We start from the raw sequence: 26296 nt of genomic DNA, 5'->3' as shown, positions 1-26296 counted from the left end.
GTTTTATTTGATGACAACAGCAATGAAAGGATCCTGATCCCTGTTCTTTCCATTTTGTTCAGGTGCTTTATCAATTAGATATACTATAAGCCCAAAAGCCAGGTATTTCTTAGACAGATGGACAAGAGTATGTTTAAACACTGTTGAAGATGGGTGTCAAATGATCCAGACTCATACATTTACCTGAGGTTATTTAATCTTTACATCTGCGTTACCCGTCAGTCAAAGCCGCAGGACAAAGACAAGATCTCAAAATACACATCTGTTTGACAGGATATTAATTTAGAGACTGTTATTTCCATTAGTGTTCTCAGAGAAATTACATTTCAGGAGGTGTTTTGACTGTTGCCTGGTTACCTCAGGTGAGTGAGGTCAGGGAGTTTGTATGAATGAACATTTATCTGTGAGGCTACAGACAGGTGACATACTGCAGGCCTTACATCACAGCACACCTTAGTTCGTGTAGGTTCATAGGTCAGGCAGCTGAAAATGTAACCGACTCAAAATGTGATTAACAAATGTGTGTGACCTTTATATTGATAGAGTACTTTTTAGGTTAGCACCCTGACTATCTCAGACATTTGAGTAGGACCCATCAAGCAATGCTAACAAGGCCCTGACAATTACAATGCTACTCTGTTGGTTGGCCAATCAGCCAACCACTCTGTGTTAAGTGCTAATTAGCAAATGCTAGTATGCAAACAAGCTAAACTAATAACTGGTAAATATTACCTGCTTAGTTTCCAAGTGTTATATTTGTAATACTTGGGTGACTGAGAATCTTCACAGACATTACCTGCTGAGCATTAGCTTGATGCTAATGTTAGCAATTAATGCTGGCTTGAAGCACTGCTCTGCCATGCTCCACAGGACCACAGCAGACTCTTAGCTTTGTTATATTTTATGTATACCATTACTGTATCACTATTTACTAATTTAATATAGGTTTTTTTTTGTCAGGAGAAAAAAAACAACATCTTGTTTCTAGGGTAAACAGGGAAAAAATCTAACAGGAATTTCTTGTAATTGTGTAATTTTGTTTAAGCAAAAGTGAAATGTGTACATGTGCACATACTGTATACACATACAGTCCATACATACAACCTACCCTCATTGAAAGGTTCCCATTCATACAATCTGCCCATGAAAGGTTGGTTGTTGTAAGAGGAACACTGAACAGCCCTGATGGGTCTGCTGGATGGAGGACAGGCCTGAGGATGGACCAGACAGACAGACAGACACACACACACACACACATTTATTTTCCCTGAGGATACAGCAGTGAAACAGGTAAATCCTTTTGTTACTGCAGCAAGCTTACATTTCTCATTGTCATGCTCTATAGCCACTGATTGACGGCTGGAGTCAACCTTGTCTTTTAACTGTACTAACTCTCCACTTGTAGCTCATTCTTTCTTGCCAAAAGTAGTTAGATTCAAGTTTTTATAACGGCTCACCAGTGAAACCCAATCTCTCCCGTGTCTCTTCATATCTCCTTTGTCTAAACAAGCCCCTGGTCTGCTGTACTTTGCTTGAATGTCTGTGTCACCGTACACCAGAGACAATATACAGAACCAGACACTGTTTAAATTTATTTCAATGCACAGGATGGAATCCGTACCCGCTAATCCGATGAGCAAAGCTCATCCACACACTTGTGCATTACAGCTGAGATCTAACTTGTAAGGTTTCCTACTCCAGTAGCCTTACTAATATTTTTTCACTGAATCTACCAGTAGCAAATATTTGGTGTTAGTATTAAATAGCTTTAAATTCCAACAGATATTTCAATCCAAAATAATGTAGAAAATCATTAGTATTTGCCAGTTCCAGTTGAGTTTTATAATGAAGGGACATGTTACTTTGTCAGACCACCATATATTATCAGCACATAATAAGTGGGAATCATTGCCTCATCAGAGCTTATGGAAAAAAAACTAAATCACAACTATGTGAAACCTATAAATGCTCTTTTTTCCAGACAACTCAATTATGTGATTGGACCTCATAAAATCCCTCAATGCCCATCACTAGCCAACATACTGATAAAAAAATGTTGCATACATTACTGTTGCAGATCCTGTAGCGAGCATGCTCCCCTGTACAGAAAGAAGTAGGTAAGGGGTTATAGGGTCTCTCCTGGTGTTGCTGGGGCCCAGAGGTCTGGCTGCCTGATTGTGGTTCCTGCTCCTCAGGCTGGTTGGCTGAACCAGGTTGGTAGAGGGGAGCCCAGACTTGCTTATTTTTGGGCTGCTGTGCACTTGGCTGTATGTAGGGTCTGCTGTAGCGATGGAGGTTGTTTGAGGGGTCCAGGTTGTTAGACCTATGGTCACCGTGGCCTCTAGCGGTGAGATGGTGGGCATCAGTCACAGAAGACCGTCTCTGTCTCTGGGGGCGAGCCATCCCAGATCCATGGCCTTTGTCCGTCTGCGACGGAGCAACGTGAGGAGCTCTCCCGTAGCCATACCTCCCCGGAATGATGTGACTGATCCTCCTGAAGGCACAAACATGAAGAAATCCACAACTAAATCAGGGACAGTGTACTAATCCCCACCTCACATCAACCTTTGTCTACTTATACCCTTAAAACCAACCACAGACTGTACAACAGAAAGCCATCCAGTGTATTTAGATTAGTTTCTTCTTCTGTTAGGAATGTTTTAACTAAATATCCTCTTTAACTGAGGAACCTGTCAAAGAGCTTCATCTAAACTAGAACTTTTTGGAAATACCAGGATCCCAGTAGCACAATTCTGGGAGCTTTTGTCGTTTTTGGGCTTCTTAGATTCCAAGTCAAACAACCCCCCATTACTCAGCTGTCAGTGCTGTTTGTTTAAAGGCAAGCACAACAGGAAGGAGGTCACAAAGCTGCCAAGCACAAGCCGAGCCTTTGACTCCATCCATAAAAGACTAGTTTTCCACTGGAGGGCAGTCAGATGGCCCACAGTGATGGCTCCAAAGAGTCACTTTTAGATCAGACTGCTCAGCATGCAGCACAGCCATACAGGCTCTTTAAGGACTCACAAATCCAAACAAAGACCAGGGATACAATACTGCAAAAAAACACAAAATGTTCTTCACCAAACATTGTGATGGTAAAATGACTTATTAGACAATATTTGACAATGTTTACTCAGCGCTTAAAATGTAATTCTGGGGTTAAATAAAGAGAAGTGTTTTCCCAGATAATAATTAGAAATTACTTTATACGTATTTGCAGGGCATCTTGTGTAGGAAGCTATAGATGGGCCACAGATTAAAGGAGAAACCAATACAGAGTGGCAGTCAGGTACTAAGCCACCAAAAGTTGCAAGCACGTCTTAGTCCACGATCAGATTAAATATTTTTTGCCATTTGAGATGGTGAATGTGTCAGATGAGTCATAAATTCTTGCCATGACTTGATCAAGAGACATGGCAGACTACACAGACTTCAACCAATCATAGTTTGCCATCTGTCATGACTGTGTGATGAATGTAGGTGAGCTAGTAAGGTGCCCAGGACCAGCTTCACTGTACCACCAGACAAACCCAACAACAAATGTTTATATATGTAATTAAGGTTTTATGAATGAAGGTGAAGCCTTTTTTTTCATCAGTCAGTAGACGTGCATACACAGGGTGACGTCACAGCTACAGGTGTGATAAATGTGGTATGATACTCCTGGCCAGAGGCCGATATCTAAATGGTTTCAAGTTTGCTCCTTTCACATCACCATATTTACACTGCTCCTACGTCTAAGTGTCACAGGACATGTCGCAGTCAAACGAGGCGAACAAAGGGAAATGTTTTTCAGTATCTTAGTCTTTTTGTCACCACAACACGAAGTGTGCCAAAAGCTACACTTGATGTCCTCCACTATGACACGCTACATAAGATAAAACCAGCAGCTGTGAGACCTGTGGACCATATGGAAGCACCTGCATTCTTGGTCTTTCTCCATTTATGCATCCAGATTTTTCGTTCTGTTATCCATCTGTATGTGAACACTTCCTCCAAATTAAATAAAAACAGAACAGCCTTCGATAGGTTGGAAATTCAAATTGTAACAGTACAGTGATTTAAACTCTTGAACCAAAGTCATCAGTGATAGCAGTACCTTCGTGCACCTGGTTGGGTCTCCTTCCTCAGCTCTCCACGACTGCTGCTGTTGGAAGGCCTGCCTGTGTTGCGGTGCAGAGGAACTGTTGGCTGCAGGGCCGAGATGACATGACCTGGTTGCTGGGGATGACTTCCAGCTCTTCTCGAGGGGTACTGGGATGGAGTGTAAATGGGCAGGCAGGGCCTGCTCTGCTCTTGTACCCCTCTTTCACAGGTCCGGGAGCAGGTTGACCAGGACCCCCAGGCGCCCCAAGAGCCTTGAATTTCTCCATGCTCTGCCCTGAACTCCTGTTGGTGCTCTGCCCTCTGAGGAACCTGCATGAAGACAAAACAACCACAAATACTGACACCACAAGTGCAAAGAAACAGGGTAGTGCCAGAGGACATGGTTGCCAAAAATTGATGAAAAGCCTCCATCCACAAGACTTTAATCTCCCAAGATCATGGCCTTCTATAAAAGCTCAAGTCAGTGACCTCATCTCATCAACATGACTATCCCTGCTCCTCCACCTCCTACCACTGTTCATGAAACAGACCTCTGTTCACAGTAATAAAGCCCTGATTTGGCTGATTAGTGGGTGTCTGTTAGTGGCCTATCCCCTATTGGCTACCTGCATTTCTCACTGTTGACTCTATCCCTCTGTGCAACTCTGCCAGGGACGTATTAGCAGTGATCACTGCACTCTCTGTTTGAGGAACCTGCCAGCAGGAGTCCCGTGCCAAGCCGGCTTTATCCGTGGAGCCGCGTGGAAATCCTGCACTTTAAGGAGCACTTTGACTCTATTCACAGCAACCTCTCTGGGCAAACACATGGCCGTAGTAAAAGCTCAGCTGCCTTTGACTTTTAGCGGATGGAAAGAGAATACAGAAGCAGTAGGGAGAGTTGGCAGGAAGCTCTTCTGCTGTCAATCAGCCTGTGCAGCTATTCAGAGAGACCACAGACTTCCCTCCACCCTGCTCCAGCCTTTGTAACTCAACGCCACTGTCATCTCCCGTGTCAGCCATAGGTCACACAGCTGGACTCCCGGTGGAAACACATGGAGCTGAGTCGCACTACCCCCCTACAAACTGACTAGATGGTTGATCTGTCAGTCAGCCTCACACACTTGGTGCACCCACTAGTTGCATCCATGTAGTTCCTGAGGCTCCAGAGTTCAAGAGGTGGTTTGCTGACATAAGGCCTCTCTGTTTCACTGCAATCAACAGCACTTCTCACTCTCTCTCATTACACTTTAACAGATTAGCACCCCGGTCAGGTTCCCTCTGGGAATACTCTCACTGTTTTACCATACTGGGGGAAAAAGAAGGTGGATGAATGAAAGTCTATAACTTGAGATGGCATTTGGCTATGCTAACAAGACACGATCATGCATGCCATCTCTGGAGACAAGCGTTCCACTGGCCTGTGCCAACCATGCGATCAGGCTGATAGATAAAACAAAAAGGAAAGTTCCTGGAAATATTTGAGGGAGGTCTGCTATATTGAGGGTAGGGGCGTAAGACAGATCACACATGTCTGAACACAGATTTTTTTTTTTTTCCCAGGAGCACCACCTACTACACAACTGCTGCTCACCTTCCTGTGGTCTGTTGTGTGCTGGCAGTCCAGGAGGTCTGACCAAAGCAACAGCAGCAGCGCAAAAACTCTACAGACAAAACACAGAGGTGATTACTGGTCATACTAGCAGTTTTACTGAAATGGCATTATTTGATTATATGTAAGAATATTCCAATGCTAAATATCGCTGTTGTTGAGTTGGTACATAGATAGAGAAAAAACAGGAACAAAGAATGTGCAATTAAATACAAATGAAAGTACAAACTTTTTAACAAATACATAATACATTATTGAAACAATCACACTGACATTACCTGACAATCCAGACACAGGCTCCTTGCATAGCTCCTGGATTCAAAGATGCAGGCACTTAAGTGTAAAAAGAGAGAAGTTTACATTAGCATACGCCTGAGCAGTGCTGACATTTTCAACACAACTGCTGTCTGTGTGGCCACAGTCCAGAGGCACTAGAGGGTAAAACCCATCTTAACTCTGTCTAATCACTATCCATCTACAGAACACTGTAGGTTCCATTCACCATTTTAGCCTGTCTGGATGAGAAATAGTGAGCAGTATCAAAAATGTAAATGACATTACTTTACTGCTAGCTGTGCCTGTGAGTCACTTTTTTCATTTGCCACTACATCACTCTGCCTGACAGTCTGTCAGGACACTGACTCAGGCAAAAAGTAAAGGACTTCTGCCCACTTGACCATGTGAGTTGACCTCTCTGACCTCTGACTGCTAATGACGGAGCACCCCCTGCTGAAAAACTGCCACCCCCTTGACAGCAGGTCTGGGCTCTAGTTAGGGAAGGACTTTCACCCCTAACCCCTGACCATATAACTCAGCCTTACTTTGCACCTTGTCTAAATTGAGTTCACTGAACCAGACAGGATGGTAAAGAAGCGCTGTGGCCCGTTCAGTGTCAAAACCAGGAGAAAAACAAAACACACAAGACAGTGCATATACATTAATGTCATATCTTAATGCGTAAATGTATTATTATTATTATCATCAGTGCAGCTAAGAAATCGAGAAATAACAGCCCACATATGATTTACCGACGTACCTGTATGTTACTGATGCAGGTACGTGCTACCTCACTCTACTTTCTGACCAGTGGATCCTACACTGTAGCGTTCACGGATCCATTCCCACGCGTAGGTATCCTCATGGTCGAAACATTAATCCAAGTTGAAATGCAGGGTTTCCCTCCAGACACTTGGTGCTCAGCCATGAAAGTCGGTAAATCCGCAGTCAGAGCTGTGAGTTAAATCCTGGCGCAGCAGAAACTCCGGAGCCCGCTCATCACGGTGAGCCCGGCGGTTCTGTTTTTACGCACAGACACAGAATGACAGAAAGCTGGAAGGAAACCGACACGGCGGATAAAGAACGACCTCTGCTGCGCCCCCTGTCGCAGCTATTACTCTCTCTCCTTGTGTGTGTGTGTGTGTGTGTGTATGCGCCATGTAAATATGTAGGTGTGCCCCCACGCCCCCCCCCCCCCCCCATGTTGTGTGTTCCGCGCTGGGATATTCTCGTGTGAGCAAAGAGAGTGGAAGAGTTTCCCTCTCTGACACTGTCAATGGGATGTCCAAATTGCAGCCACAGACAGGTAAATGATCTCATTTATCAACTGGTAGTAGATTGATGGTAGACACTAAGGAAGAATATAAGTGGTTTTCCAGCATTTTAAAATCAGAGAGATTCAGTTAAATCAGTGTTTGGTTGCTCTGTAATGGTTTATACCTCAAGACAACAATGAGGTCAGTAATCCTATTTCTCTGCTGTTTAGCAATGTGTGTTAGTTTTGATTCATCCCCACCTGAATGCACATTTTCAACCTGAAGTAGCAGCCAAACAATCAACAAACATCCAACAAATGCCAGTGTGATTTAGGGGTTAGAGTTGTCAGGAGGACAGGAGAGTGACCCTGAACATCAAAGATCTATTACAAAATGACCAATGAAAAGTCACATTTTGTACTGGCCAGGTCAGATAGTAACTCAACAGAAGTGCTGTGAGAATTACCAAAGAGCATAGCTGAGCTGAAGCAGTTCTAAGAATGAATGGTCCTCTTTAACATTGTGCAGGTCTGATCTGCAGCTACCAGAAGAACTTGTTTGAATGTTATTGGTGCCAGAGGAGGTTTGACTAGTTATTAAATCAAAGGGCTCACTTGATTTTTACACCAACACTGTGGACGTTTAATGTGTGAGTTTTGTAAAGACAAAATATTGTAATTGTTTGTGTGTCATTAGCATGAGCACAAGGATAAAGACCAGATTATGTGATGAATCATTAATGCAGAAAGCCAGATAATTCCATAGGGTTAACATACTTTTCTTGGCACGATATACTTTGTTTTTTTTTTGTTTTTTTACTTACCCTGTTTGCAATCTCACTATGCAGGTACTATGCAGAAGAAAAGGTCATTTTCCTCGCTGACAATTTGGGCACACTCCTCACACCCTTCAGTTCTGTACTGATCATGTAGTCGATGGTCCACCCTGTCCCCTGAAGAAAACAATTCTCCTGACAGATATCAGACTTTTTTCTGTACAGCTGGGTTGTTTTCTGTACAAAACCTCAGAATGTGATTAAGGAACATTTATAGTGGTCTTTAAAGTGGCTTATAATCTGCTATCGGGCATTTCCACTGCAATTAGTCTGGGCTAATTTCAGGCAGGCAGAGTTCATTAAGGTGGTGCATGTCACAGACACACAGCCATGAGTTGCAGTCCAAAAACAAATAAACAAAACTGGATTAATTAAAAGCCTTTTAAGCTTAATGAAAAATGGGACACGGTTGGTATAAAGGCCTTCCTAATTTATAAAGGTGGTCCCAACATTTTGCACACTTCTGTATAAACGGCCTATAGTGGGGTGTACTTATATTTTGCTCCAGGGTGAAAACACTGAAATTCTTTCTTTACAGTATTCATAAACTGGAAGACTTGGTGTACTGTTCTCTTTTTAGCCTCTTTGTTTTATTTGACAGACCAAAACAGAGCTCTGCATGGTTCAGTGGTTTACACCATACTATGTGACATACAGTAGCTCATTATAACCATTGTCTATGAACATACTGGCTTGACAGTGGCTTCATTGTGTGGCCAACATAATCTGTCAATATTGTGAAATCTATCAGTGTATCAACACGAACACAAATGTAAGTCTCTAACTATGAATCAATCTACTAATCCATATACTACAGCAAAAGCCATTATACATATATTTGTATCTCTGTATGTATCTGTAGAGGAGCTGGTCCGTTTTGCCCCCACTGACCGTCCTCACTGGTGCGTGCCTAGATGTTGATGCTGCTCAGGAATGTGCCTTTAACCCCAATGTTTTCAAACTCTTCACAGGCAAACGAGCCTCCAATTAAAGCATCGTTAATGAACTACCGTTCCGGATGACCCATTGAAGGCCACTCCAGACAAGATTTGGAGAGGGGAGTCACTGTTGTTTGACACTGGACAAAAATGTGTGCTGACTTGCCACTAGACGTACAGTACACCAGGAAAAAAATCCATTTAAAAGTCACTTCAGCAAGATAAAGTATCCTAAAGCATTGTGGTACTTTTACTTTGTCATCTGTAAAATATATGAGAATGGGTTAACATAACTTTAATTCTTTGCAGTGAAGGATTATTTGATTGAAATAAAATAATAAATTGCACTGCGGTCTAAGATAATTTAATCTGATTCACAATCATTCCTAGATCTGGTTGATTTATTAACAGGGACAATATGTTACTCATTGATGTAATCTAATTTTATTTGATCTTAAATAAAAACCAGGTTTTAAACAAAGTGAAATTCCAGTTTCAGATGTTTTTTTTTTCTGCAGTGCATGACTAACAATAAACAATGCACTTGGTTCATTCCAGGAGAAACTAATAGTTGGTCCTGTGAGGTGGAACGAATTGGCAGCCATGTCTCCAGACTACACAAAAGTCTATCAGGGGGTCAAGCACATCAACACTGCAGCCTCCAAACCAGTGCTTAGGTTTATTGCTTGTCATTCACCCAAACACAAATTGTGAGGATAATATTGCATGGCCACAGTCTCTTGGTAATTCCATATTAGCGCAATAATGCCCCCTGCTCTCTAGGTATTACTCTAACCTCCAACATTATTGGAACAACATTACTCTGTTGCTTCTAGCTGAATAAAACAAGGATCAGGCAGAGGTTATCAAAGGTATTCTGGAAAATGCAGGCAATGAGGAACTGAAGCAGCGGCACACCAGGCAGACTTGTATATACTTAGATGAATATCAGTGTAATCATGTACTTAAAATCATAGTTCCCTGACAGGCTTGCAAACATACTAAGCTATTTTGCTCCTGGTGGCATGAGCCCTTCTTGGCTGATCTCTATGCACTGGCAGCTGAGGCCCACAGTGACGCGGTTATGACAGGATCAGAAAAAACAAAGCTTTGATTTCTCACACACCACTTTCATCAGTGAGAGAGTTCAGTTAACGGCTTATATAGCAGCCATTCATTGAAGATGATAACTAAGATTCACAAAAGAAACAATTCTGTACTTATATTACTGTTATGTTATATTCTTAAAAAGTATATGTGTGTATATTGTTTGATGTTTTAAGTCTCTACCAAACCTACCCTACCCTGCTAAATCATGTGGTGAATGGAGTCTTGTAAGGAAGAGGTTACCAGTTCAGACACTAATCCTCCCCCTCCTCAGTTAAAAGGTGTCAGTTGGTTGTAAATGGTTAATATTATGTAACAAGATTAATTCTGTGTCTTGTGACTAATATACACAAAGATAAGCAAAACATGTACTTAAATATGTCAGCCTCTATACTAAAATGGCTTGATTTCAAAAGAAATAGAAATATAAACTAAATAGAACTATTGGTGCATGTATAAATAATACTGTATAATTTTAATAAACTATTTGCTTTAGTGTATATTCTGTAGTAAGCAGTTGTCAGAAAACATTGCTTTTCTCATTATTATGGGCATCAAATCATCGTGGCTTGAGGGTATCACTGGAGGGTAGCTCAGTCTAAAATACTTTGTTCTGGACAAACATGTTGGGTGGATAAATGGACGGGGACATCTGACATCACCACTGTAATCCGTAAGCTCCATCATGATCATGAAGTGTGCAGCTCTATAATGAGACAAAATAAATACTATCTTTAATTTGAGCAACAGATTGATTGTGGATTGTTACTTACCATGACTTCATGTTAGAGTGTTTAGCCGTGTTGACTGTGTGGGCCTCAGGAAGTACTACACTGTCTGAACTGCTTTCCAGCGATGAGACATGGTTCTTACTCTCTATCTCTGCATCTGCACACTGTCACTAGTCATTGAGTTCAGTCAGTCCTTTGGGACTAGGCATTTCTCACAATGTTGACAGCTGTAGTGCCATAAAACAACAAAATGTGTCAGCACAAAGCAATGTTGTTTATAAGAACTGCTTAAAATAAACTAGCTGTAGCTTTTTGGTAGCAGACATTTGCACTGAGTGGTTTCTTGTCAAAGCAGAATACAAAGCCTTCATGCTTTCATGAGATCTTCTGGGTAAAGGTGCACTAAAAAGCATCATAATATGCAGTCATACTTCCTATACAACATATTTAGGTATTTGTTTTTGTCTTCAGATTGACCAATTTAATGCAGAGAAATTGTATTTTGCTTTTTAGCAAGAGCATACACCTAATTTGGCTGTAGGAGGATGTGGAAAATCTGTGCCAACACATTTCCAGAAGATTAAATAGTAAGTTCTGATGTCAGTCACTCATGCTGCTTTTCAAAAAAAATGTATGTTTACTGTATATATCTGGACAAAGTACTGAAAATACTGAAGTCACATGACCATCCAAAAATCTGTTTTGGATGAAAACCTTCTTGAGTCAGCCTACCACTGGTATCATAACAACAAACATGAATAAATGGCTAAAAAATGCTTTGTAGAGCTATTGTTCTCTAATGCCACTGAAGCCCAGAAAACTAGAACTCAAAACTGAGCAAAGCAAAAAAACTCATTTAACACACAACCCAATGTTCTTGTCTTCTTCAAATCAAATATCAAGGCACTGATCTCCAGTGTGTGTGTGTGTGGGACCATTTAACACTTATCCCTCCACACTCCATGTAGGTGCTGTGTTCTCCGCTTGACATATGTGATTAAATAAGGGTTAAGAAATTCTTTGTGGGATGGTTTGAGTGAGGGGAGCAAGAACAGGTGGTGAGGAACTGGTGCAGTCTCTATGCCTTCAGGGACATTCCAGTCTGAGCTCGGACCTCCTAGGACACAGTCTCTCTCTCTCTCTCTCTCTCTCTCTCTCTCTCACTCACACACACACACACACACACACATATATACACACAGCATGCCTCATGGGGGATCAGTGGTTGGTGAGGTGTTGATGATGCTGTCCTCCTTCTGAACCAGAAGAGATGAACTTGAGCATTAACATCCTCTAGAGGTGGACTCATATTGGAAGAGCAAAGGGATCCTTAGACGTAAAACAAAACACCTGATCTGGACTGATTTCTTCATATTTGTATAGGTATATCTAGGAAAAGGAACCACATAAACCATGTATACAACCTGAGTGTTAATACAGAATCTTTTAATACTAAGTACAGTAAAGAAAAAGAGTGGTAAACAAAGAAAAGTCCTTGTCCTAGTTTGGGCCTTCTTTTTATGTCAGGCAGGAGAAAGTGAGAGATCGATGCATGAAACAAGATTTAAGACAGAAAAATCATTCTAGTCTCGAGAAAAGAGACACTGGTCATTTTCAGCTGATGACAGTAATGGTGAAGAGGGGTCATTCAGAAGGCTTTTAAAGTGCAGAGGATGCTCCGTAGGGACCACAATGCACTGTGAGTCTACGATAAGTTTCTTTAACTTTCTTCAAGTATGCTACAGTTCCAAGCACTGTAGAATCAGAGTGTGTTCTCAGTGAAAATCTACATTCAATCAAGATGCCTTTGTCATAATTTCTTTAGACATCTTTAAGACAGTCTACATCCATCTTAAGAAATTTTCCCACACACTGGGGAAATACGCCTTTCAGTTTCCAAAGATTTTAATAACTGATAAAGTCACTAAGATATGATGATGTGTTATAGATGGCATTTGAGATTGAATACTGGAGGTCCCCGGGAAAACTATGTCCATGTGTGTGTGTGTGTGCGTGTGTGTGGTCTAAGAGTGAACCTTTGGTCCTCTTCACTTGGTCTCGGAGAGCTTTGCAAGGCTGGCTTGGCGGAAGGCCGCTCGGTCCCTCATCTCCAACACACAGTCTCTCACCATCTCTGCAAACATGGAGGGCCAGAGCTTGTGAAGAGCCTCACCCTTCAGATTGGTGTCTGATGCCCGTTGGACCAACTGCTGGAGGTACTGTTCTATCATGGCATCACGCTCAGATGACTCCACAGTACCCTCCTATGAGGAAAAAAAAAGGAATATCATTCACATTTATTTGGCTTGACTGACATTAAGGGTAAGAAAAAGAAAGGGGAAAGCTTGCTCAGTACATTTTGGCAACATTTTCAACCAGTGTAGATGTAGATGATTTGATTTGAGCTTTTATGGAGAAATTGTTAAAGAATGCACTTGTTAGAGTATCATCATTCAAATGTAGTTACTACAGTATTAAACATATTGAATATACTGAGCAGACTATTGATTCAATTCAATTGTCAACAAACAGCTATTTTGACACCATAATGTTACTGTCCAGTTTTTAAGCACAAATATGTAATATCTGAAATCAAGTCAGATGATGTCCATTTTTGACCTGCGTTTACATTTCTGGAGTGAGTGCCGATATAAGCTTAAGTCTAAGTTAAGACTCAACATGACTAAAACTAGACAGAAAAAAGTGTTCACCTTGCAGTTGCAAGGTCATCTTGCAGTGCAAAGTTTTTTTTCCTGTCTTTCATCTTCATGGTATTAACAGAATATGTCACTCTTTGAAAAAAGATTACAGTCTCCTAGTTAAAGCCACAGCCTCCAAATACTGTGCAATAGAGAGAAAATGCTGTGATGCACTCCTTTAAATGCTTGGTTTATGTTTTTTTTTTTAATAAATAGAATTAAGTGTCTTAGCTGCTCCCATACATTTAGGATAAGAGTAAAGATTTAAGTAATATTTGGGACTAGGAGTAAGATGGAGTGTGGGTCATGTCAGCTCTATTCAGTTGGGGAAAGTCATTTTGAGATCACTGTTAAACCCATCCAGAGCAGAAAAAGACAGAAATGCCTTGTTGATGAGAAAAATCAGAGGAGAACAGCCGCACTAGAGCTGACAGAAAGGCTACTGCTACTCTGATAACCACCCTTTACAACTGTGCTGAGCAGAAAAGGATCTTAGAATGCAAAACACATGTCGAATCTTGAGGCAAATGAGCTACAACAGCAGAGGACCATGTCAGGTTCCAGTACAGAAAACTCAGGCTGTGGTGGGCACAGGCTCACCAAGAGTGGACAACTGAATACTGGAAAAATGTAGCCTGATTTGATGAATCTGGATTCCTGATGAGGCACGCAGATGGTACGGTGAGAATCTGGCATCATCAGCATGAATCCATAGACCCAACCTGCCTTGTGTCATCAGTCCAGGCTTGTGGTGGTGGTTTAATGGTGTGGGGAATGTTTTATTGGCACACTTTGGGCCTCTTAACACCAATTAGAAATTGTTTGAATGCCACAGCCTATCTGAAGCTGTACCATGTCACAAAGGCAAAAGTCATCTCAAACTGGTTTCATGAACATTACAAGTAGTTAACTGTACTTCAGTGGCCTCCCCAGTCACCAGATCTGACTCCATTAGAACACCTTTGGGATTTCTAGAGCGAGAGATTGGCAGCATGTATGTGCAGCTGACAAATCTGCAGAAATAATGTGATGCAATCATGTCAACACAGCACAGAATCTCAAAGGAAAGGTTCCAACATCTTGTGTAATCCATGCCACGAAGAACTGAGGCTGTTTTGAGAGCAAAGGGAGGTCTTGCCCAGTATTAGTATGGAGTTCCTAATACAGTGTTTAGTGAGTGTCTGTTCTGCAAATCTGTAAAGGAGAGGTGTCCACATGGTATCTCCTATGAATCATTCTTACTGGTTGAGACATATAGGTTGATGTATTACAGGCGTTCATTCTAAAACTCAACAAGGCCTTCGTCTGTTGGAAAAATGGGTGTGCATGGCAATCAGACGAGTAACTTTAGTCTGCCTCAAGAGTTGTTGCAGTGTCTCAAACCACTGGGTGTTTGTAAAAAAAAAAAAAAAAAAAAAAAAACACTGTTAATAAAACAGGACTGACTTCAGGGCTCTCTGCACTGCAGTCTCTGCTTGGGTAGTTGAACAGTGCTCTACTCAAGCCTTCTCCCAGGAGCTTCCCGTTGTCTCGCAGCTCCTCCGGACTCAGCCCTGCCCGCCGGCCACGCCCCTCCAACAGGAACTGCAGCTGACGCTTCCTTCAAGGTGAAGAGAGAGAAGAGTGAGTCAGACACAGAAGAGGAGACACAAAGAGACAAAGAGACCTGGGGAGAAACAGTGGCAGCAAGTAAGTGACACTAAGATTTAAAAAAAAAAAAAAAAAAAAAAAAAAAAAAAAAAGGAAAAAAAAGGTGTGTTCTTACATCCATCAAATAACAGTCTCAATGTTTTGAGAAACAAAAAATCCATCATGAGATGGCAGCAATCACAAAAAATGTTAATAATTTTACATTTTATTTTACATACATTTCCTTAAATGTTAGTGTTTTAACTGCACTCTCATCACTAAGCAGAAGGATTTGTACACTTATAAAAGCAGCAGAGGACTGAGAGTGATGTAAACTACATCAAATGTTGCTATCTATCAGTATGAAATTTCATGTGGTACACTACTGCACCAACATGTTCCACAGGCCAGTGCCAGGATGCTAAAATAGTCTCTCTGGAGGAGGCTGCAGGCAAACATTCCATATAGGATAAGACAGTTTGTAAAATGTGTGTAAGCGTGTGTGCGTGTGTGTGTGTTAGTCACACATTACGCTGACTAACAAGGTGAAACACGCTTAAAGAAGGTAGACCCGTAGACCTGTGTGTGTGAGTGTGTTGTGCACGTACAATTTATGTTTGTGCATGTTTGTTACTGTCATGGAGAATCAAGGAAAAGGTGAGTGTTGTTTCTCTATCAAACATTCTACTTGTTAAATGTAATTGAGTGTAAATATCCCTTTAGAGATCAGTAGTTAAGATCAGACTGTGACAAAGTAAAACAATATGCAGTGTCTGATGCAAACCGTCTAACGTTACTTGTAGAATTAATTCTTTCCCTTTTGTATTTGAGCCAAAATTTATCATGCTTTAGTTTAGGTTTAGTTGCTGACTGAGCTCCACAAACACAAAGCCAAGAAATCTATTTAAAGTTCCTGTGCAATATAGTTGGATTTTGTAAGATAAAAAGATTTTGGGCAACAAGGGCATTAAGCATTATTGCAGGTGCAATTCACGTCAATATTAAACTAGATTAAACCAAGTGAATGTGGGAGTGTATATAAAATTTAAAACCAAATTTGTGTTTGTTTGGTGGTAACATTTTTTCAACTGGCCATTCAACATCCAGAAGCAAAAGTTTTGCATGAAATTAGGACATTAGAGAGATAGTATTAAGGAAGTGATGACTGCAAATAGACCTGTTCAGCAGAAAACAGCAATGTTACAGAAGACTGTGCCCACAGCAATCTGTAATAAATAAAAAAAAACCTCAGATCAGGTCAGATAGATTTTTGTGCTACATGTGTGGGGTTTACGACATCAGGACAAGTTATTGTTCCTTATGGTGCAAGACGCAGTTTAGTCAACTATATTGATATTTTACTCTGACTGACAAATTCCTTAGATGTGCAAACTTACTTGGCAAAGTCTGATTCTGAAAATTCTGATTTCAAATAATTTTGTGTTTTCAGATCATGAATGTCATAAAGAAATGGTTAGATTGTTAGTTAGGTTAGATTGATTTGGACAAGTATGCATGTTTGCATAAGCAAAGGCTTTCTTTGCAGGAATACGTACCATACAGAAACATGCAAGGCACCTTACAGTTGTGGGTTACCAGTGGGAATATATCCTTAAAACCTGGGAATGTTAGGGCCTTTCTCTTACACACTAACCTGACTAATGTCTCAACAGTGTTTCGTGCTATACCCACAATGCACTGAGCAACAACAGAGTATAAAAAAAAGAAGTTTTTTTAATCATTTGTACAAATAAACTGAAACCAGAAAGTACACATTAGAGTGTAGATAAGCGAGTTGTACAGCAGGAAGTTTCTGAGAAATAAGATGTCAAATCTAACAGCATTTAGTGTAACAAATGTATATAATTGTCTTTAGGGGTGGTGATTCTGCATGCAGATAACTGTGATTAGGATTTCAGAACTGATATGAAAAAACATTCAGCCTTGGGCTGTTATGTGTTATCTATCCATAAGAGGGTGTGTATGAATCAGGGAGAGATGCAGCCTGGAGCTAATTGTCATATAGTTTAGCAGTTCATTTTCAGTATGATTCTGAAAGGGTAACTGAGGACACTGTAGCAGCTCAAATTAATTTCTAGACTCTCTGACTGCATTACTGTTCAACAGTAGGTGATGAGAAGATTTTATGAATTTTGTTTATGTTTAATGGAACATACATCTTTTTCAGCACCAATGAAATTCACACTCACTCGGACATTGCTATCATTATGTCCATCATAATGGAAGGTATTTAGGAAGCTATGCGTAATATAGTTCTCTTAACCAGTCAGATGATTCAGCGGTCTTTATGCAAAGTTCTGAGGAGCAGTAAAGTGTATGCAGCTTCAAAATTTTGTCTGTTTGTCTAAAAAATATTCTTGTGCGTGACAAATTCAGAAGAGTTTTGCTTTGCAAGGATGTTTTTCATTGACCCAGAGTGACAGACCTCAAGAGCTTTTGGCTGGGGAGAGAGAGGAATGTTTGTGTGGAAGTGCCAAGTACCCACCCTTACCCTGAGACACATAGTCTAATTCTCTTGGCTCTTTGGTGCCAGGCTATGTCTCACTGTCTCACACACATACACACACACACACACACACACACACACACACGCTCACAAATGTATACTCGCAAAACGCTACACACAGGCATGCACATACATGTACAGTAGCCTACACACTCACAAGCTGTAACTCACACATATACACATTTAAGGATCTACACATTCTTGACATATTTAAAGCAAACATACACAATCCAGGACACAGTGCACACCTGTCATTAAATGGCAGTTAATGTTATGCTGTTGTTTAGTGTCTGAGATCGAGTTCTCACCTGGACTCCTCTAGCAGCAGCAGGAGCCGGCAACGTGGCGTTTCGGTGGCTGCTATATGACCCAGTGTTCCAAATATGCGCTCTGCAGCAATCACATCATTCATGGTCACCTAAGGTAGATACACAGACATGGACTTAAATACACACAGCAAAACACACCTGACTGATTGGCTTCTTCATGTGTATCTCTCCCTGAAAACACAAAAGAGTTAAAGCTTTGTACAAAGTTACAGCCTCAGCAACAAAAGTACAACTCTTCCGTATTTTATCAGAGTAAATTTAGCAGATGCTGATTGGGATACAACATAAAATCAACAGCAGACCAAATGAAATCAAGGTAAGAACTTGCAGTTATATGCCTCCACCAAGTTGCAGTCTACATCTGTCTGTCCAGATTTCTATACTATGTGGTGAAGACTTTAAAGGAATTTAATGAAAGGTATTAAATATATATTATATTGAATGCGTGAGTTATGACCAAAAACATGTCTTGTGAGATCACAGTGACCTTGACCACCACATTCTAATTAGTTCATCCTTGAGTCTAAGTGAAAGTTTGTAACAAATGAAGAAAGGAAGAAATTCCTCTCAAGGCATTTCTGAGAAATCATAATCACAAGAATAAGACATAGTGCCTGCAACCATGGCTTTCACTGCCATGCAGGTATAAATATATAAGCAAGAAACAACTGCAGGTATAAACTAATTTCATCATTTATCAAATTAGGTCAACTTTAGAGTTTACTTTAGAGGCATAATCAGATAGGTCATAGTAGCCATAAGCCCCTAATGCTAGGCTGGTAACAGTAAAAGAACACTTTTTTCTTATCTATCCATTAGGCAAAAGCCAGCTGCTACTAAGCCTGCATTGGCATAAAAAGTAGAAACAGGGGTAAACAGCTAGCCTGACTCTGTCTGAAGCTAAAATCCACCTAAAGCACTGTTCAAACTCACTAATTAATTATTTATATCTATAGTGTGAAAAGGATAGTGTGCTATTTTACAGGGGAATTTTGTCCCAGACTCTCTTGCTAGGACCACTTGCCAGACAGTCAGCATAAACTACTGCTCAGAGCCTAGAAATAGTCCAGCACATAGCCCCCTGTAATATATGGATTAAATGTAATGATATAATGTGCTAATTAGTCATCTGAAGAGGTGCTAGTAGGAAAATTATATTACCTTTGGACAGAACCAGACTAGCTGTTTCCTGTCTTTATGCTAAGCCAAACCTACCAACTGCTGGATGCAGCCTTATATCCAATGGACAGAGGTGGGAGTAGTATAAATCTTCTTATTTAACTCTCTGCCAGATGACAGATATGTTCATTTGTTGTTTTTGTCAAAAGGTCAAACTATTCCTTTAACTTTCTAATTAGCTCATTTACAATATTTTGCTTCTAAAGAGGCATTTTATCCTGCCTATTTCCTTGTACAAAAGAAATAATACATTTAACATTTAACAATGGGACATAACAGCAAGATATAGTATAGTAAGATTGATCTGGTCCTCACCTCCTGGCCATTGATCCTCTGCAGGTTGAAGTGGTGCAGGCGGTAGATGATGAAGGAGCGCCACAGAGCCAGACTGACCACAGGGTTGCCCTCTGGGTGGATGGTCAGCTGGTCCAGACGCCTCACCTGAGCCAGGGCCGCCAGCTGCGGCAGACGGCTGATGTTGGTTTCCAAGAAGATCAAGTGCTATCGAAAAAGTAACAAGTCAGATTCAGAGAGGTGAAACAACAAAATATAGGTATATTTTTTTATGCCTATAGGCCATTGAGTTGATTATGGCAAAGACTGTCAGGGTCAATCAGTTAAATCATGTATGCAGCTGATGACATTTAGTATTAAGAATATGAAGAATATTATTTGGCAGCTTGCCTTACACAATGAAAGCCTGACCAGTAAAACATTTTTTGGTTTAATTTTAATTTAGTTTAATTCACAGACAATCTAAAAAGTTCTGAGCATTTCCTTCTTTCTTTTTTCCTCAATTCAGAGGCAACAAGAGTAGCCTGCTAGCATACATACATCTTTTATGATTAGCCCTGCTTTAGGTACATCTGTGAAGCAGCTGTTAGTAGGGTTGAAGAAATACATCTATTAGCTCTAGTTTTAGTTGTCCTAATCATAATCAGTGACTAGTGACTGGCTAAATCAACTCTTGTTTCTCCTTTGAAATCCTTTACCACGGCATTCTAAAAATGCTGTAATGATGACAAACTAGATTGAGAGTACTTCTGCCACAAAAAAATTCTACCTAGGAGAAATTGATGTGTTTGAGCAGGAGGTTCAGAATTACCACAGCTGGATATCTAACACCTTTAATTATTTGCTGAGGAAAGACAATGTTAGATTAGCTTGGGAAAAAATGTAGTTAATGTGGTGCTCTAGTCCTATAAGGGCCATTGCTTAACATGGAAAATGATTCAGGTAAAAGCAAAAGCCGATGACAAACAAGGACTATTTGGCTGTGAGGGAGCAGGTGCCCACCAGCCAACACTCCCAAATCCTCAGTCTTTGCATTATGACATGGATGTTTGGTGTTAGATGACATTCAACATTCACCACAACCAGATGTGCAGCCAAAATGAAAAATGTACATTCTAGGAATTTATGTCAACATCATGCCATGGCTCATTGTGGTACATTGCTAGTGTCCTCACCGATAGATTGGGGAACTTGACCCTTATTCTTGGCAGTGTTGGTACAATAGCGTCAAAGCTGATGTAACGGAAAGTTATTACAGTGACAGCACCAGCGGTCTGAACTCCCCAACCCCTCTCTAGGGCCTCCAGGGCTCCGAGTCCAAATAAACGCAGGGTGTCTCCATCCAGCTCCGCCAGGTGACTGTCAGACAGGGACAAGCTCTGAACACTGCCGCTCCCTGCCTCCACAAGCCTGCAAAACACACACACACACACACACACACACACACACACACACACACACACACACACACACAGTCTTGATATGCACAGAATTTGTTGCCTTGAGAAAAAAAAGAATATATTGGAGCCAGAAGTGTTTTGCTTACATTTGTTTGAAAAAGCAGGCATTGTGCTAAGAGAAGGAAAAAGCAACATCACTGCAGAACACTCAGTGGTCTAGTCAATGACCTATTTGTGTTGCCTAATTGTTTTCTATTCTCCTATATGACAGTTGAAGTGCCCTCCCCTGATAAGAGAGTCGTGAGAGTGGAGAATCTGGGTGAGTCTCAAGGAGACATAATCTCCCTGCCCAAGCCCATGTGCTCAGCCTTCTGGGTCTGCTGACACTCAGAGGACTTTTCAGTGTAGCAGGGCATCAGATGGCTACTGGCTGCACGCTACTCAACACACCGATCATTTTAGGTTCGGCCCGCCAACAAACTAATCACCCCTATTCATATTTCACACCCTTCCAATCTTGCTGCAACAGAAAGCCATAGTGGTTAGAAGACTAATCCTATGATTGGAGAGCTCTAATCCAAGATTCTTGTTGAGACCGATTTTTATTAAGTGTGTTTGAGTAGTGAGGTGAGAGACAGAATCAGTCAGAGTCAGGGACAGAAAAAGAGAAAGAAAGCAAGATTTAAAAAAAGGACAGCAGACATACTGCAGACAGTAAGGTGTATACTGTATGTGGGGAGACAAATGAGCTGTGCTGTAACTGAAGCTTCTTTGAAAAGGCCACCTTTGTTGCAGAGACAGTAAGACTGATCCCCCAGAGGTGACTCCTCTCTGTACCGGAGAGGAGAACAGTTTCTTCTCCTAACTGAGAAGCAAAAAGGGGATCAAAGACTTGGAGAATTAGACAAATAATTCAGATGGATTAAAATAAGAGGTATGCTACAGTAGATTGGAGCCTCTGCCGAATAAATAAGGAGGCCCAGGGAAAAGAAAAAACAAGTGATGGAGACAGAAGTCTATTTTTCAGTGTAAACAAAACCTAATTCGTTAAGCAAAAGTTAGTGTCTTCTTTAGTTCAGTACTGTTCAGTTCAGTCAGTTTTAATTAGTTCATTTAGTTTTAAATAACCTTCACGAAAACTACAGCTCGACAAAACAAGCCAGTAAACACAACAACCACATTCATCATGTAATATATCCTGAATCTCTACAAATAAACTAATGACTGACAGGGAATGTCCCAATCAATCATCATGTTTGTATCCAGACACATTACCCTTACAAAGGTGATCCACTATGCACCCTGTATGAAAGCCATTCTCAATAAAATGTCAAGGGATGGTCACAGGAGACTGTGGGGGTTCCCATCGATATATTAAGCGAACTGGATACACTGTGGCAAAGTCATCCTTGCTCTCAGCTTCTCTCAATGGCCAACCACTGAACTCCAACTAAAAAATCCCCCTGAAAGTATACAAAGCCTTCTCCCCCAGAGACTGATTACAAACCACTCGTCTGTAAAACTGGTGACAGGAAATCTTTATCGATACACAGGGCCAATTATTAAACTGGTTCCTTGCTACACTACCAACCTCTGAAACTGACATAGACATTAACAGACATTAAAAGGCCTCAAAAAGAGAATGATATGTTGCAGTGACTGTGGCTACAAAAGAAGGTATAAGTACATAAATGCTGGAAGAAGAGAAGATGAGTGTACTCCTCCATATAATGAAATGTGCATTCAAATGGAAACGGCACTGACTGAGAGAAGGTGTAATACTTGGAAGTATCAAAACCAAACCTGGTAGTCAAAAAAAGTTCTAAAGTCTAAGTGTGACCTGTTGCAAGCACACATGTGGACAGAAACATAGGACCTGGCTAGCACTAGACGGGGAGGCGCCAGACACTGAAAGGCAATTTAATCGTCAGGATACGCCACGCCTCTGAGATGTGGGATTGCCAAAGGCAGTAAATCAGAGGGAGTTGGAGAGTTGTGCAGGAGATGGAGCGTAACATGTAGATAAGTCACGTAAAGAATGGAGTAACTTCTGTTCTCGCCTGGAAGTGTGCCATCAACACACTCTGCACTGCGTTGCATATTGTTCCCCTGTAATCAAAGCTGAAAGGCTGCCAGGTGGCCCTGAATCCCCCTCTGACATGAACCAAGCAACAAATGCTGAGAGAAGATAGTGGTAGAGTAAAGAATCTGTCACAATTACCTGCTCTGGCCTATTAGTCTCAGAATCTAATTCAATTAGGGCTATCTCACTTAATCCTACTGAAGTTTTAAAAGGGATATCTGTCATCTCTCAACAATTTAATACCCCAAAAGACTGGCTTGTAGCATACACATGTCTCCAATAGCCTAAATACTGTGTGGTAGTGACAAATATGAAACATTGCTCTCTGAGCTGTCATTACAAAATAGCATTTCATCATTTCACTCTGTTAAAAAGTGAAAACAAATGGTTTAACTGGTGCAGTGCCAATGCAACATATAATAATTATAATCTTAATTTGAAGAGAAACTTAAGTTCACACACATCAGCAAAATAAACTAAAATCATGAGGTAAAATTTAAAAAAAAAAAAAAAAGAGTTCAGTGATTTAAGATTTAAAAAATGTTTTAAAGCAGAGATTTAAAAGATGTCACCAACTCAGCCGGCCTGATTTCTTGAGGCAGGTCATTCCACAGCCTCAGGGCCCTGACTGCAAATGCTCTGTCCCCTTTAGTTGCTTGTTGTATCCTTACTTGGGGGCTGAGCTCTACACACTGCAGTCTGTTACTGTGAAGTGTATTTCTACAATATGCAGTTTTAGATTTCATGTTTCATTCAAGGAGCCTGCTAAACTTCTTTCTCACCATTGTGAAGATAAGTTATTGATTTATGTGCATGGAAAACCACTTGTTCACAATCTCAGCACAGCTCTTCATTAAACAAATGCTTGAGTAGTACAAAGGCCTTGCCATCTCCCCACACAGTGACCAGCTGCACTATTGGATTTCTGAGTTATAACTCTTCTAGTTGGGAAATAAGGTCAAATAAATTTTAAATATCCCACGAAGGAATAAACTTGGGCCTGCATCACAGTCAAACTTTGGCAGTGACACATGCTATTGTCACATAACTTACTGCAGGATGACAGTGACACTGCTAAATTTGGTGTCAAAATTCACCTCAACCTCATTTTAAGTTGTCACCACACTGGGGCTGCTAATGCTGAGCAGAAATGACATCATGTGTTTCCCGTAGTACACAGCAAGCCAATTTATCCCATATAGACTCTGGATATTAGCATTAGGGACCAGTGCCATTGGCACTCCTCAATCTACTCATATCATAAAAATTATCAAATGGGAAGGTTTTTAAGTCTTGGTGTAGTTGTGAGAAGTTAGCTAAAGTTCTGCCCTGTCATGCTCCTTGAGCATGACTTCAAATGGCTATGCTTCAGAGTCTGTTGTACTTCCAGGCTTTCTGAAAATCAGCTGATTCATATAAAACACAGGAGCAGTATCATTTTTGTCCCTACTCTTCAGTATATTTAACTATATTCTGAGGCAATCAAAACTTGTGTTCAAAACTTAAGATAATCGTACCATTTTCTGTGTTTTACTCTTAAGATGTCTCTGAGAGTTTAAGGATAGGAGGGCGGTCCCCAGTTTGCCACTCAAAGAGAGAGACACAGGTATGTACACATGAGCACAAAGAGGTTGCCCTGTTCCCCTGGCTCCCACTAAGCAGATCCAGATGTGTGGATGGGTTAGTTTCAGCCCCTGACCTATCTGAGAAATCAAGAATCTGTTGAGATTTTAAAGTAGCAGGATTATGGATGACCTGTAAGAAACCATACTGTAACTCCTCAGGGTGCAAAAGTACAGACCTCCTCCTGCTGTTAGTATTTCCTAGAAAATTCACACCCCAAATGACCCGATACATGATGTCATGCAATAGGAGGCTGAGAGTGTTGATACACAGGTTTCAAAAGCAGAGACAAGTTCATCCATCATCTGTCCTTTCATGTTCTAAGCGGGGGAGGGTGGTGTAATTTTCTTCAGTGTAGTGCTTCAACAGCTATCTGAGGTAATCAGTGCCACACTGTGTAGGTATCATAACCCTTCTATAAACCCACACACTATTGAATGAAACAACCTTTATATTTCCCACCTACTGTACATATTCCCAGGCATTTTGCAGATTTTAGTGACAGATCTTGCTTATCTTTCAAATTACTGGTATAAAGTTTGTACAAGGCCCTTTATATTTTATCCTACAATACAAGCTGAAGTAATACAACTCCTAACTCACATGAGTCCAGTATTCTGAATCGCGTGAGTCTTTTTCATCACCATAACTGCTAAGCCGCACAAATGAAGGTATAACAGACCCTGTAAAGGAAAGCCATTGCCATAGAGGGATTGTGCTTCAGGGCCATTTTCATAACCTGGTGCAGGAAGGAAAATCCAGCTTTGAAACATGTAATAATAGTCCTTCACACAGCCCCCACTTTGATCTCAGACCTCTCCCTCATAACTCATCCAGACCTGAATCACATTCTCTGTAGGAGAGTATATCAGAGCCCTGTGCTCAGATTTGACTAAGCACAGACTGCTGATTTAGAGTACCTCCAATACCATGTTAGAAACAGTGGAAGGAGAAAATGGTCTTCAGATGTCTTAGACATGCATGTGCTGATTTTACCAGAGAGCTCACAGGGCTCAGGGGCAGCTAATACCCACACTTGGTGTAAGTAAAGGTGTTATTGTGTTGCTCAAGAATATTTTAAGATGGGTTTGATGCACCAGCTGCTGCAGGGATCAATTCTATAACTTGGATGGTCTCATTTGACCCACTGATAAATAAAGAAAAAAGCATAATCAAAACAAGATAAGGTCAAAACCTAGTATAGCAAGACCTCTTCATATTTGCATCCTGCCTAGCGTCAGCCAGTTTCAGCCTTTTATCTGTTTGCTTATCTCCTATTCTCTGTGCTCACATATTCAGTATTTTAATACAGCCGAATTCCCAATAAAAGTGGTTCTCATTTACATGTTTTCTGTTTCTGTTCTCAGACAACAGAATAAGTATGAAATGAAACATGGCCCATTAAGAATACATGCTTACCAGCTGTCAGTTCAAAGCCATTTCCAAACTGCCACTCCTCATTTATAACACAAAATTACTATACACATAAGTTAAAGCTGTGTTGTGATTTCAGCTAATTTACATGTAGAATGATAAGAGAAATGATCTGATAAAGTTAGAAGCTCATTCATGTCTATGTCAGCTGCCGTGTTGTCAGCATTGAGAGGTGGGCCTACAGAGGGAGAGCCTGACCCTTGCACAATACTTGTTACTGTCTTCTCTGGAAAGTCGCTAAGGTTTGTCCAAAAAGTCGGT

At 40.9% G+C, this 26296-nt stretch overlaps 2 protein-coding genes across 5 annotated transcripts in view; both read right to left on the bottom strand.

Annotated features, from left to right (window-relative positions):
- LOC108897751 (thrombospondin type-1 domain-containing protein 4) overlaps positions 1 to 7035 on the bottom strand; it is a 40794-nt gene extending 33759 nt beyond the window's left edge. The window contains exons 1-6 of the mRNA XM_018697515.2: positions 6732 to 7035; positions 5974 to 6028; positions 5678 to 5747; positions 4100 to 4416; positions 2065 to 2494; positions 1109 to 1211 (exon numbers count right to left, since the gene is read on the bottom strand). Of these exons, the coding sequence (XP_018553031.1) occupies positions 1109 to 1211; positions 2065 to 2494; positions 4100 to 4416; positions 5678 to 5747; positions 5974 to 6002 (949 nt within the window). The 5' untranslated portion in view covers positions 6003 to 6028; positions 6732 to 7035. The remainder of the gene's footprint in view (positions 1 to 1108; positions 1212 to 2064; positions 2495 to 4099; positions 4417 to 5677; positions 5748 to 5973; positions 6029 to 6731) is intronic.
- Positions 7036 to 12267: 5232 nt separating this feature from the next.
- The window catches only part of LOC108897696 (leucine-rich repeat-containing protein 49), a 34656-nt gene continuing 20627 nt past the window's right edge, over positions 12268 to 26296 (bottom strand). For all 4 annotated transcript variants that reach the window (XM_018697437.2, XM_018697436.2, XM_018697439.2 and 1 more), the window contains 5 exons: positions 20671 to 20905; positions 19517 to 19702; positions 18002 to 18111; positions 14984 to 15137; positions 12268 to 13102 (listed from right to left, as the gene is read on the bottom strand). In XM_018697437.2, coding sequence (XP_018552953.1) covers positions 12887 to 13102; positions 14984 to 15137; positions 18002 to 18111; positions 19517 to 19702; positions 20671 to 20905 — 901 coding nt within the window. In that variant the 3' untranslated portion in view covers positions 12268 to 12886. The remainder of the gene's footprint in view (positions 13103 to 14983; positions 15138 to 18001; positions 18112 to 19516; positions 19703 to 20670; positions 20906 to 26296) is intronic.

Source organism: Lates calcarifer, linkage group LG2 (genome assembly GCF_001640805.2).
Source record: "Lates calcarifer isolate ASB-BC8 linkage group LG2, TLL_Latcal_v3, whole genome shotgun sequence".
In the NCBI taxonomy this organism is placed as follows: domain Eukaryota; kingdom Metazoa; phylum Chordata; class Actinopteri; family Centropomidae; genus Lates; species Lates calcarifer.
Note: the sequence above shows the minus strand (reverse complement) of the source record. Positions and strands in the feature narration are given on the sequence as shown.